The sequence below is a fragment of the Pongo abelii genome, chromosome 6 (genome assembly GCF_028885655.2).
Source record: "Pongo abelii isolate AG06213 chromosome 6, NHGRI_mPonAbe1-v2.0_pri, whole genome shotgun sequence".
Lineage (NCBI taxonomy): Eukaryota > Metazoa > Chordata > Mammalia > Primates > Hominidae > Pongo > Pongo abelii.
In genome coordinates, this window is record NC_071991.2 from 34,646,091 (window position 1) to 34,660,580 (window position 14,490).

A 14,490-nucleotide genomic window follows, 5' to 3' on the forward strand; every position below is an offset into this window, starting at 1 on the left:
CTTGCAGGCAAATACTGACACATGATAAGAAGGAGTGTAATGAATGCGGCGTCCTGCCCTCAGGTCCAGACAACTAGTGCGTATGTTAAGGCTGAGGAAAACCTGCTTAGTCAGTGCAGTGGTGAGAAGGAGTTGAGCCTTTTGGGCCGTGGAGTGCCTGCCGCAGAGCTGATGCCCCAAGGCTGCCACAGACACTGCAGAGCTGATGCCAGCAAGTTGGCGGCTGTGCACTCATCTGTCCCGGACAACCCTTCCCTGGCACTCGGGGTTCAGTTCGGCCACCAGCCTGTGAGGGGAAATTTGACAAAGTGGAGGTGATGTAGGGAAGAGACATAGGACACACAGGGGTGAGGCCAGGCCATTTGGAAAAGGGAGAGAGGACAGAGTTTAATTCCTTGCAGAAGGAATTAAATGTAAGCCCTAAGACACAAGAGAGGCCTGCGGTGTCTCGAAGTCTGCCACAAGAGAAGGGCGATGGGGTTAGTTCCCATCCTCTGGAGTGGGCAACAGTGGTGGGGCAGGGTGGTTGCAATACTTCAGGAACCTCTTACCTTCCTATGGGCTTGAAAGGCTACAAAATATGTTTTTAAATTACAATAGAGAATGTGCTCTTTTTCTCCTGAGCCAGTGCGTTCTCGACAGAACAAAGGTCAAAGAATTTGGTGAGATGATTTGTACCTGGAAAAATCAGATCTCTCCAAAACCCAAGTTTTTGTCCCATGACACTATAACAATGGCATGAACGTTGATAGATGAAATCTGATTTTTGAAGGATTTGTGTTTTAGCACAGAAATTGCTGATCTTTACTGTTTGGGGGCACTGTGCCTGCATTAGTTGGCTAGGGCTGGCTTAACAAAGTGCCATGGACAATTGGCTTAAACAAGAGATGATTTCTCTCAGTCCTAGAGGCCAGAGGTCTGAGATAAAGCCATCAGCAGGCTGGTTCCTTCTGAGGCCTCTCTCCTGGGCTTGCAGTTGGCTGTCTTCTCCCTGTCCTCACATGGTCTTCCTTCTATTCACCTGTGTCCAAATGTCCTCTTCTTATAAGGACACCAGTCACATTGGATTAGGGCCTGTTAACCAAAAAATATCTGAGACAGGTCTTAATCAATTCAGATGTTTTATTTTGCTAAGGTTAGGGACACTCCTGGAAGAATAAACATGGAATCACAAAAACAGGGTGTGGTTTGTGCCTTTCTCCAAAGATGATTTTGAGGCCGGCAGTATTTAAAGGTGAAAGCAAGCTGGAGGGGAAAGAAGGAGGGTATGGTCACATTACTGAATCCATGTGTTGTAAGAGAAAAGGAGCAGGTAGGGGAATAGTCAATGATATATTTGTCTTCACGCCCAGTAAATCAGCTCTTTATATAAGATAAGGTGAGCATAGACTAGCTACCTGTAGAGATATTTAACCTTTTATCTGTAGCTTTCTGCTTAGGAACAAAAGGAAAGGTATCTTCTTGCATGAAAGCGTCCAGCTTATTTTTTTTTCCTTTGGCATAGTAAATTGAGACACCAAGTTTTTATTTTCCATTCACATTTCTTCCCATCCCCTTTTAAAAAAAGTCTTCAGAAAATGCATTTTAGAAGAAAATGCATCTCTAGTCTTGGGGTTTTGTCTGGCCTCTTGTGACTAAGACAGTTTATTTCTAGACAGGTCCCATGTTGTTAGGAAAGCTCATTTTTAGCAGGTTGTAAAGTCTCATGACCCATGAAGAAGAAAATAGGTGGAGGAAGAGAGAGAGAAACAAACAAACAAACAAACATAAAGGGAGAACAACCCTGGAAAACTGACATAAACCGTATTACTCTGAAGTCCCTATGTCAGTAGGCAGGTATGAAAGTGATTTACGTATATAAATAGGTTCCTGTTATTTTCTTCCAAAGTTGACGTTGTCTAGCTTCAGTTTACAGGGCTTTAAGAAAAGCATAGCTTAATATTTAGTGATTTCAAATTACGATTAAAAAGGAAAAGAAAGAGGAAAAAAAAACTGACAACATTATTTGGAGAATTGTAGCCACGAAAAATTTTAGAATTCAGCCCAAATTGTAGAAAATAATAAAAACAGACAAACATTAGGCAAGGCTAGACTCTAATTACAGATGTACTATAGTTTATTTTGAAACATAATTTTTCTCTTTCCAGTTCCCCAATTTTATTAAATACAAGGTTATAATAGGGCCAATTTATTTGTAAAATAAGTTTTAGTTCTATTATGATTGGCTTGATTATTTGGATAAAGTGCAGCAAGAATAATCATTTGCCATATAGGTTTGCTCTCTTGCTCTTTTTGTTGTTGTTGTTGTTGTTTTTAAATTGGTTTTGTTGGAAACTTTTCATAAAGAATCTAAGATTTAGAGCTTTTGTTGTTGTTATTGTTGAGACAGAGTCTTGCTCTGTTATCCAGGCTGGAGTGCAGTGGCATGATCTCGGCTCAGTGGCATGATCTCGGCTCACTGCAACATCCACCTCCCGGGTTCAAACCAGTCTCCTGCCTCAGCCTCGTGAGTAGCTGGGACTACAGGAGTGTGCCACCACGCCTGGCTAATTTTTTGTATTTTTAGTAGAGATGGAGTTTCACCATGTTAGCCAGGATGATCTTGATCTCCTGACCTCATGATCCACCCACCTCGGCCTCCCAAAGTGCTGAAATTACAGGCATGAGCCACCGTGCCCAGCTGATTTAGACCTTTTTAAAAGCCTCAGTCCCGGTCAAGGATTTTTCTGTGCCTATAGGTATCTGTATGAATTGGTTGAATTTTTCTATTTTCAAGGTCCCAAGAAAACTTGAGGTTCCTAGCCCTGTTAGAAAGTGACATTTTTTACTTACCACAGGTCAGGACCCTGTAAAGGACAAGGTATGGGGCCAGTTTTTCTAAGAGGCTTTTACTAGCTCTGTAGGTCAGCCTTATTTTCTCAAGGCAATGTGAAAATGTCATTCCAATCAAGGCCTTGGTAAAATAACCAATGACAGAACAGGATCACACAGAGGTCATTGTAAAATCAGTCATTCATTTAGCCAAAGCGATAACTCAAAGATTTCACAACCTTTATTCTTTGAGAGAAGAGACTTACTTTTCTAAACAATAAACTCTAATAAAGACAGTATGAGGCCAATTAAATCTCTCTCAAATTTTATAAACAAATCTATTAAATTTTAATCATCTTGACCAAAATATACAATTTCCATAAATCATTTTATAACCTTTTATAATTTTTTAATTAAAGAATGGGTTAATGTCCCAAGAAAACCTTGTTAATCTGGCATAGGGACACAGATGCTGGTCTTGCATCAGTGTACCTTTGATATTAGTGTTTAATTTATAGAGAAACTAAACTAATTTTATCTCTCAATATTAGCTCTTCCAATCTTATGTATCCACCTCTTCTGTGATAGTCTGATAGTCCCTGGGCCTAGAGGGGTTGAATAGTTTTAATTTCTGGCTCTGTGTCTCATGAACACAGTTTATTTTGATTGTCATCTTCTCCTGGGTCTGAAGATGAGGCTTTTAACTGCTGTCAGTGTTTAAGACTTAGCTGGACTTGGTGTCTTTTTTAGACCCAGGAGTCAAAGTCCTGTAACAGTACAATGACTTTAGAAGCAATACAGAAAGTTATATAGATATAATAACCTTAATTTTTTAAATCTCAGTTTTCATAGGACTTTAGTTAGACACAGGAAGAGTGCATCCTGTGTTATAAGTGAGTTTTCTATTTCATAGAAGAATTTAGATATAGGAAGAAAGCATTTGCTTTAGGCTGGGTGTGGTGGCTCATGCCTGTAATCCCAGCAGTTTGGGAGGCCGAGGTGAGAGGATTGCTTGAGGTCAGGACTTTGAGACCAGCCGGGCCAACATGGTGAGACCTTATCTCTACGACAAATACAAAAATTAGCCGGGCGTGGTGGTGTGTGTCTGTAATCCCAGCTATCCTGGAGGCTAAGCCACAAGAATTGCTGGAACCTGGGAGGCAGAGGCTGCAGTGAGCTGAGATGCTGCCACTGCACTCCAGCCTGGGTGACAGAGCAAGACTCCATCTCAAAAACAAACAAACAAACAAGCAAACAAAGAAAACCATTCAGTTTAGACCTTTAAGATAAGATATATTTTTTAATCAGGCCACAACGTCGGTCAGAACCAGAGGGGAAAAAATTAAAGGAGCTGATAAAAAGTTGAAAGAGTTACTATCTCAGGCCCTCTTGAAAGGGAGAGAAAGCTGAAAACAGTGAGATGAAATTAAAGTTGAAATTTTGGTTTATGAAAATTAAAATGTCTTGTAATTTTATTAAGAATAAATCAGTACCTTAAGAAAATTTAGTTGTTCTAACAAATTTTTTAGTTTATTAGTGTATTTTTAATATCAAAGCCCAATTTCTAGAAAGACTATTATAAATAATTTTCTTTTAATCATGGCCAACTTGATCACATAAACATTTTTTCATAAATTCTCTTTTTATAAACCTTATTATGACTTACACAAACCATTTACTGAATACTTGGAGTTTCTGTTTTATCCCAAACATCCTCTTTTTTAAATAACCAGTGATTTTATTTTAGGACAAAAAATATATCACACAACATTTTTGTCATGTAAAATTATTTTCCTTTTAATCTTTCTTACCAAAAATACCACTTAATATTTATAACATATTTTGCATCTCTTTTATTTACTGTTTCCTTTTACCTTGTTTTAGAAATGACCTTTAAGTAATCTTTGAATTAGACAGAAATTATTTCTTTTTAATAAGAACACATTGTCTTTTAGAAAAACATTTTCCTATATTTTTTTAAATTGGAAATGACTCAGACATTTAAGCAATATCTATTATTTTGTTCAATGTTACTTTAGATTCTAAATTATATGTCAAGTTTTTTTAACAAGCATTTATTCTATTATATTTATCTAATTAATTTTTTAATAGATTACTTATAAAAACTGATGGTCATCATTTAAAGTTATTTCCCTGCTAACCAATTTTATAGCCTGCGAATTTCAGATGTTTACCTATGTAAAAAACTTAAGGTTAAATAAATATATTTGTTTTTTCTTTTTGCCAAATAATTCAGGATTAACTGTTTGCTATTAAACCAACAATATTAAATGCCTTACTTACCAAAAGTTACACAAAGATAATTCTCTTTTGGGCCGCATTTATGGCTTTATAACCCTCATTCCAAATATTGACACCTTATAATATTTAGCAAACATAAATATAAAACTACTTGACCAGTAGTATAAATTATACCAGTATAATTGTTGCAATCCAATATGACAAGATAAGCAATCTAACAGAAAAATGAATAAAAAATTCTTTTTCAAGGAGGAAACAGATATGCTTAATAAATACGAAGTAACTCACCCTCCTTAGTAATCAGAAATGTAAACTGAAATCCCAGTAAAACACTATAGGTTGTTTACAATAGTCTCTTTATACTAAACATTGAACAGAATATGGAGAGGAGCTCTCAGACTGCACAACTGTTGTGGAGACTGATTTGGTGCTATTGAGTAGGGCCATAGATAGATGCTTTCCTCCAACCTTAACATAGCTCACCTTGTGCTATTCCATTGGCAGATGCATGGCTGACGGGCGCTGCACTAGGGGCTCCAGGAGTATGAACAGAGATTGTCCCATGTCCACATCAGTGTAGTTTGTCTGTCAATAAATGGGAAATGATAGAATGAATGGATTGGGATATGTGCATGCACTAAAATCCCATGAGGTCATACAAATGAGTGAGCAAGAGCTCTGCCCATGAATGAATGTGAAACTCATAGGTCTATTTTGGGGTAAGAAAGTAAATTATAGAAACATGCATGGAATTATAAAATTTAAGATAATACATCTTAAGTTTATGTTACAGTATGTTTAGCAGTGTGCAAAATAATATAGATTGCTTAGGGATTTGGAGAGAAAATTTTGTAGAACTACGTAAGAGTAGAAACACAAATTCAGCCTTGTGGCCTCTTGTGTGGGACAGGGAGAGGAAGCAGGTGAGGGACAGGAATATTTAACTTTTATTAATACTTATAATTTAAGTTTTATTTCATAAGCAGGGGGTGGTGATTTATTCTTTACATCTTTTGTATGGCTTTAATTAGTGCAAAATTTTTTAAATTAAAAAACAGCTGGAAGGCCCCTGCTGAGAATGAGAAGGGAAAGTGTGATCTTTGTGGACAAAGGGCAGAGTTCTACTGATAGCCATAAATATTCACATCCTTCTTGGTTCCTTCTCTTTAAAGCTAGGCACAGAGCTTTCTCTAATGCAGAGACCCAAAGGACCTCCCCCCACAACCAGTGGCTCCCCATAAAATGCCTATGATGCAAGAAAATTCCCATACACACACAAAATTAGGTGCAATCAATTTTCTTCCACAAGTCAAAGAAATAATATATACTAGACAGCTTATTATTCCAACTGACTTTGTCTGTCTTTAACCTTAAAACAAAAATAAAGGCTCAATGATCTTTTATAGATAAATCCAGCCTCTCTCTCACCTCCTTGGTAAGCCACATCCCAGCATCCTATTTTGTGCTCACTGGGTTCTGTCTTTCAGGGACTCTCACGTTTTATTTGTTTCAAGCCTAAGCTACTGTCAGATTAACATTTCTTCTCTAGTTTGCCCTTAGGATACTTTATTTGCTACAAAATTGCTTTGTGATGGTGTCACCACACTGCCAATGAAGCGGAGCAATGGCAATTACCATAAAGCACAGGTCCTTCAAAGGCCAGCCCAGTGAGAGTTTGGGTCCAAGTTCTGCAGAATGACTACCAGTGTGAGTGCTCTGTGTGCAGACAGGTGAAAGAGGACCCCTGTCTGCAGCCCAGGGCATCCTGGCCTTCTCGCTCATTAGCCCTTGGAATTTTCACCCCACACACACTTACTGATGCCAGCAGGGCCAGGCACTGTGCTGTCCCTGGAAAGAGAGAGAGGAGCAAATGCTAACCTCTGTGGTTTTCCCTCTTGACACCAGTTCTCCAACTCTGCAGACACCAGCTGGGTGCCCTAAACTCACTCCTATTCTGACTGTAACTACCTAGAGGTAGCATCAGACTCCACAGGGTTAAGGGCTCAGTCCCATCAGCCGGCCCCCACTTCAGATGCCAGTTACAGTGTTGGGTTTCCAGGTTACCCACAGTTCTGTCCACCATGGCTACAAGCTCAGGGGTGTTCCCATAACCCTTGCCCCAGGTTCAGTAACTTACTAGAACAACTCACAGAATTCAAAAAATAATTTTACTTAGGTTTACAGGTTATAAAGAGTAGAAATGAAGAAATGCAACGGCAAAGTACAAGTGTGGTGGTAGGTCACGTGTCTTCCATGCCCTCTCTGTGTATGCCACCATCCCGGCATCATGAAGCATTTACCAACCCAGAGCTCTCCAACCCTGCCACTTAGGAGTTTTTAATGGAGTTTCATTCAGTAGGGATGATTGCTTAAATCACTGGCCAACTCACCTCCAGCCCCCTACCCTCCCTGGAGATTGGAAGCCATTGAGGAGACCCCAGCTGCCAGCTATCTTATTAACATGCAAAACCCACTCTTATCACTAGGAGATCTCAAGAGTTTTAGGAGCTGTGTGCCAGGAACTGGTAACAAAGACCAAATATTTATTTTTTATTCTAAGACCCCCTCCCCAGGTACTCGGAGCAGAGACAGGGCCGTGAAGGCAGAGTGGTTTTTATGGCAGGGCTGGGAGCAGGTACCTGAGCTGAGGCAGGTGGGGAGAGGGGAGAGGTGGTCCAGTCTAGGGTGCTTGGTTATCAGCCCTATCATTTGTTCTCTAAAACCAGGGTGAAAAAGAGAACAGACTTAACGGGAGCCTTTAGACTGGACCCCACTTACCTGAAGCACAGCCATCAGGATTCAGGTAAGCTGTGAGCCTGCTTTCTGTGGACTGTTTCTGGTCTTGTTCCTGTCAGAGTTGCCCTGGAGGTCCCTGGGAGTTAGGGGAAGACCATCCATATCCAAGGAGGCTCCCACAGAGAAGCCGGGGTGCTGTGCATTCCTGGGTTTGCCCTTGTAGCCCATTCCCTGTGGGTTGGTTAAGAGGCCTGGGGAGGCTCCCTGGGGAGGCTTCTGTTCTAGAAGCACTGAGAACCTGCTGGGCTCATTGCAGGAGGAGGGGGCAGGTGGGCATAGCCATGGGATTTTAATATGGGCATGCATACTGCCTGCAGACAAGGAAACGTCTTCAACATAATGATGGCCATAATGTCTACAAAAAGGCTTTGCATCACCTTCCACCATACCATGAGGAGGCAAAGTAAATGAAGGAGGTTGAGTAGGGTTGGTGAGGGAAGAGAAAATAAGATGAAGCCAAGGCTCAGATCAGCACACAAAGGTGCACCTAAGTCATTTGGTCAGTAGGCCTGCTCTCTGTGCCTGGCGCTGGTGACAGCCAAGGAGGCTCAGCACCCACCTGCAACGTCTAGCAGGGAGGAGATGAGCGGGCAGTTATCAAGTGGCATCAGGGGATACAGGCTGCTCTGGGGCCACAGCAGGGAATGCACAATTCTTGGCTTTTGCACTTCACCTATGTCGTCTCATTTGACTTGGGCCAGTGTATCTGGCCAATTAATGGTAGGCATTGAACTAGAACCAAAATAAATAGAATTTTTTTGATAACTGAAAATTCTGTCACAACACTGGTAAGGAGGTAAAGTGGTTATACTAGTCATGTAGGCTTTGAAGATGTATTCCTTATTATTAAAGATGTACATTTGGAAAATAGAGTCAATGCTGGGCCAGAAAATTCCCATAATCCCACCACTCAAATGCAAACATTGCTAATATATTGCTGTATTTCTTACCAGTCTTGTTCAATGCATTGTTTGCTTTGTTTTAACTCTGCACCACTTACCAATTACCAATATACAAGCTGCCCTTCCCACATGTATCTCATGAAGTTTTACGTCTTATGAGGCACATAAGACCTATTAAGTAGTCCACAGTTCAAGTAAAACCATTGTCAGAGGAAATTACTGGCTAAGAGGTTTGTCATTTCTTTATGTTAACAGTAAAGAATTGTGCAAGGAAGCTTCTAACTGGGCCAGTTCTTTACTCATCCATAAGGAAGCAGATTCACGGAGAAGCAGATAGGAACTTGCACTAATTAGACACCGTATCTGAATTCTTCTACTGAAAGCCTCCAGTTTTTCTTTCCTGTAGAAGTTTCTGCAATGAGGGAAGTCTTCTATAATTCTGCACCACCCAATATGGCAGCCACCAGTCCGCATGTGGCTACTGAGTGCTTGAAACGTGGCTCGTCTGATGAAGAACTAAAGTTTAATTTCCTTTAGTTTTAATTAACTTAAATTTAAATATCAACAGCCACATGTGGCTAGTAGCTACCGTATCAGATGGTGCAGTAATAGAAACTAAAAAGGTGGGCCATTCCCTCATTTTCATTCATGACAATCATCTGGTTCTTTGACAATTTTTTTTTTTTTTGAGACAGGGTTTGGCTCTGTCACCCAAGCTGGAATGCAGTGGTACAACCTTGGCTCACTGTAGCCTCCACCTCCCAGGCTCAAGTGATCCTCCCACTTCAGCCTTCCAAGTAGCTGGGACCACAGACATACAGCACAAGGCCCAGATAATTTTTTGAATTTTTTTTTTTTTTGGTAGAGATGGGGTTTCACCATGTTGCCAAAGCTAGTCTTGAACTCCTGAGCTCAAGCGATTTGCCTGCCTTGGCCTCTCAAAGTGCTGGGATTACAGGTGTGAGCCACCACACCCGGCCTCGACAATTTCTTACTGAGTGCTTCCTGCATGCACTCTGTTGAGTGCTGTTGTTTCATTTGCAGTGGTCTCTGTAAATCATTGCCAGATGCTGCTACTGATGTTATGTTTGTTTAACAAGCTCCCTTACCAATCAGAGGCCGTGTGGCGTAAAGGAGAGTACTGCATATGGGTTGAGATAGGCTGTGTGACTTTGGGCTTCCATCTCGGTCACTCATAAAACAGGGGGTGGAGGTCTTGCATCTCCTCCCAGCACTGCCGTTTTTTATGCTAGTGGAGAAAATAACTATTAGGGAATGATACAAACTGGTGACTTCAGATGTTCTTGTAAATACAACGTAGGCACTCTTGTGCAGTGGATGAAGTGCAGGGTGGGGTGTGGGTTGTATTAGGTGGACAGCTTGTCCCAGCTGAGCATGGTCAGGGCCTGCTATGGCTCTGCCACAGGCCCTGTTGACTGGGGAAGTAGGGGACACTGATGTGCCTGGTCCAGCCCACATTTGTGGATCTACTCCCAGAGCACGAGACTCCCTTTTCCACCGATCTGTGTAGCAGGACTGCAGCATGTTGTCATAATCCTCACCTGACGCCTTGCGCAGGATCACTTGTATTAATAGAAACTCCCGTCTCTGATCCTGCATCCAGGGTTCTTTCTCCTTTATGGTCCTGGGATTTGCTGCTTTAGGCATGAGGGGAGGCTCAAAAGCAAATCAGCCATTTTTCATAACCAATGTGTAGCCACTGATTCCTGGATGTTAAAACTGACTCAGCAGATATTCACTGAGTGTCTGCTCTGTCCCAGATACTGAACTAAGATCTGCTAAAATCCACGGTTACAGAGATGAATAATCCCACCAAGAGTTTCATTCTCTTCTTTTTAAAATATTCTAATCACTCCGTATATCACAAATTCACCTTCCCATGCATGAATGAATGAATGATGAACGATTTACGTGATCTGAATGCTAACTCTCTACTGGGCACTAGATGAAACCTCAGATGTTCATGCTATATAACTGCAGAAAGCAAAACTAATGGGGGTCTGTTGAGAGCGTAACATTTCCAATTTGTGTTTTGGGCATCCTGTTCTCGGGACACTCCCTTAGAATATGTTACCCTGGGAAGTGCCACAAAGAACACCCAGACCCAGCCTTTGGGCAGTTTTATTTCTGGCTTAGAAGACACAAGAAATTTACCTGGAAGATGAAAAGGATTAGTGTGTGATCAACAAACCTGTCTAACAGTTTCTTTTTTCTTTTTCTTTCTCTTTTCTCCAGGGCTTATCACTGACTACCGGGTAAGTGGGAGATTCCACTGTAATCTCAAATGCTAGTGGAGTGCTGGGGGCTACGCCACAGCTGTCACGCATCTCCTCCCCCACTCTCATGATCAGCATGCACCGGTGGGCACCTTCTAACTGGGTCCTAACTGACAAATTAGGGGGGTCCTGCCAGGTGGCGGGCAGCTCTGCTGAGCCCCCTAGTCAGAGGTCTCAGGTTAGGAGGGGGAAACCTGGACCCTGGACTTTGCTCCTGGGGAGGGGGAAGGAGCCTCTGCCCCTCATTCCTCTGGAAGGAAAAGGCCCTTCTGCCCTGGGCTGCTGTGTGCCTGGGGCTGCACTGGTGGTGGCAGTGGGAGAGTGAGGGAGGAGTCAGGGAACATAAAAAGCTCCCAGGTGGGGCCAGTCATCTCAGCAGCCTAGTCTCAAATGCATTGGTCCTATCTCATTTTTATTTGAAACAAGTGTTGAATGAGGCATACTTTGAAAATGCCAGGTTGTTCTAGTGTTAGTCTGGAAAGGAATTTGGGACCGAAGGCAGTACTGCGAGGCTTATCAAAAGAATAGAACCTAAGGGGGAGGGTGAAACTCAGGGGGAACAGAGGTGTGGCCACTGAGCTGGCTGTCTTCTGCCATCAAGAGATGACCTGTGGCTGGGTGCTGTGGCTCACTCCTGTAATCCCAGCACTTTGAGAGGCTGAGGTGGGTGGATCATCTGAGGTCAGGTCTTTGAGACCAGCCTGGCCAACATGGTGAAACCCCATCTGTGCTAAAAATATAAAAATTAGTCGGGTATGGTGGCAGGCACCTGTAATCCCAGCTACCCCGGAGGCTGAGGCAGGAGAATCGTTGGAACCTGGGAGGCAGAGGTTGCAGTGAGCCGAGATCACGCCACTGCACTCCAGCCTGGGTAACAGAGTGAAACTCCGTCTCAAAAAAAAAAAAAAAAATGACCTGTGTCCACGTGTGGTGGGCACCAGACATCATCAAAGCAGAGGCTGCCATTTCCTGACAGAGGTGTGTGTCTAAGTGCGTTTGGAGCAAACATTGTCAGCAGCCAGTGTGATAATAACCCAGCAGGGGCTGCCCCTCAAAGGCATGGGTAGCTTGCCTTCTTCCTGTGACAGCTGTGAGCCAGGAGGCGGGGGCAGCAGTAAACCTTCCCAAACCATCAAGGCTGGTCCTAGGACAGTTTTGGCAAAGTTTGCCTGGGACCACCCAGCTCCACACCCAAGGAGAAAGGCCAGGGTGTGTGCACATAAGGGCACACGGGGAAGATCCATGGATGATGCCATTTAAAACTTTCACATAAATCCCCATTAACAATCTGACTTATCTTTTAGAAAGTTATTATTGAAGGGAAAATATGACAATAATATTAAAAATAACCTGAGGACCAGCTCACCCTGACCTTGCATCCCCGCAATGCTGTGGCCTGTGTTTCTGTCTCCTCCTCTGGTTCGTGGCTTTTCTCAGACTTCATGTTGCATGAGGGCCACGTGCTGTACAGACCACATTGCAGCTGGTTCTCATGGCACCGAAACTAAAATTGCAATACCTTCTCCACTCCTCCACAGCCTTAGTAAGTACAGAAACTCTACACAGAATCCCACGTTATATGGTATAATTATTTCCCTGTTATTTAACTACTTCCCTGGGAAAGTCCCTTGCTTTCCTAAACGACTATGCAGTGGGCATCTGACACATCCAGCTTTCTGCTGAGGATGAGCTGCTTCCTGCAGCATGAGACTGAAAATGGGGTAACAGGCACGAACACTTCATGCCTTTTATTTTATTATTTTTTAATGTTGCTCATTTCCAGCTTAGATATCATTAGAAAAAAAGGCACAACACCATCTCTGGTTCACATAAAATAACATAGCCTTTGCTAAAAACTCCGTATTGACTAACAAGTCCTCTAGGAACTAGTCCTTGACTAACAAATCCTTTTAGATAAATTTGGCACTGTCTTTCAAAGGCCTGGGGCACAATCCCCAGCAATGCTGGCTTATGTTACGTTGCCCAAGACAAGAACCAGCCCAGCTCTGCCCGCATCTAGCAGCTCAGGGAACATGATCTCCTCAGACAGTTTCTAGTTTCTACTGTTCACCAAGAATCACAGATCTGTACTGGCACCTGCCTGCAGGACCGTGAAGGTGGCAGGGCTTGCCTGAGGCTTCCCCAGCCTGTTCTTCTGCTCCATCTAGGGCCTTCCAGTCCTCAGGGCTCACTCCTTCTCCCCAACCCTAGGTTCCTCATCCTACTCCCTCCACCACCAGTCTCTGACCCTCATGGGGTGAGGAAAGAATCTGATCCCTGTCTTTATGTCCCCTTCTGTCTTTAGTGCTGAGCCTCACTCTCCTCAGGCCACACCCCCTTTCCCCATTGCTAATCCAGAAGACTTGAGCCCACCATTCACCTCGCCTTGATGGGCCAAGCGTTCTTTGAAAAGCGTTTGTCCTTCTGTTACTTCAACTAGTTATCTCTACTAGTTATCTCTACTAGCTTAATGAAAGGCATTGGCCTCAGTTAAGGAAAGGTCAAGCATCAGCAACCTGTGCTCCAGCCCTACTTTCAAAGCATCCTTTGAGCAGCCCCTGTACTCCCCACCCTGTTGGTCCTGCTGTGAGACCTGGATCTCTTTCACCCCATCTCAAGGCAGCCCTTTGACTGGCACTCCCTTTCCAACCAGGAGCTATGAGCTGCTCCTGCAGCTACTCAGAGGTGAGTGAGGCCCAAAGCCACCTCCAAGACTCCCAGGCCACTGAGAGAGACAGAGGCGCAGACAGCGCAGGCCCTGATGCCTGTTCTGAAACACACCTGAGACACCTCAATCCTCCAGCCTGCCCTTTGTGGCCCAAGAGGACATGCCCCAAGTCCTTAGCTAGTCCTCTGCCTGCCAGCTCTCCTCTTGCCGCTTGTGGCAGGCGATGATGCTGAGGTCCCTGGCACTATGGCTGGCAGTACATGAGTCAGGAGCCATTTGGGGACATTCCTTGTTTGGCTGCCTGTTGCTTCTAAAGGAACCCAGGCAGGTGGGAAGCACCACAGCAGCCCAGCCCCATTGGCATCCATCCACCAGGCTTGGGAGGCTCTCTGGGGTAATTGGCCTTCTGTGCTGCTGTGTCCCTAGAGAGGGCCGGAGATGGTACATCATGTGTTCACAGCCAATATTTCATGGCTGATGAGGGGACAAACGCATGAACATTACGAAAGATGGAATGCAGAAGGTGAAATCTGTTCTGGAGCAGAGGGGCTTCTAAATGCGAAGCACAGGCATTAGGCCTCAGCATACCAGCCCCAGGAAGCAGGAGTGGCCATGTGGGGACAGCCCCGGGCAGCCACCGGGAAAGCACACACAAGTTGGCTGGGTGTGAGTGTGGGAGCAGCCTCAGGGCCCCCGGTGTGCAGAGCCCCCAGGGCACCTCTCAGCCCAGCTTTGCTCTTTCTATCCCTTGGGT

The 14,490-nt window shown here is 43.6% G+C and overlaps 1 protein-coding gene across 3 annotated transcripts in view; it reads left to right on the forward strand.

Moving 5' to 3' along the window:
- The window catches only part of DDC (dopa decarboxylase), a 95,401-nt gene that overhangs the window by 68,344 nt on the left and 12,567 nt on the right, over positions 1-14,490 (forward strand). For all 3 annotated transcript variants that reach the window (XM_024249767.3, XM_054559180.2, XM_054559179.2), the window contains 2 exons: positions 7,800-7,876; positions 11,028-11,047. In XM_024249767.3, the coding sequence (XP_024105535.2) occupies positions 7,800-7,876; positions 11,028-11,047 (97 nt within the window). The remainder of the gene's footprint in view (positions 1-7,799; positions 7,877-11,027; positions 11,048-14,490) is intronic.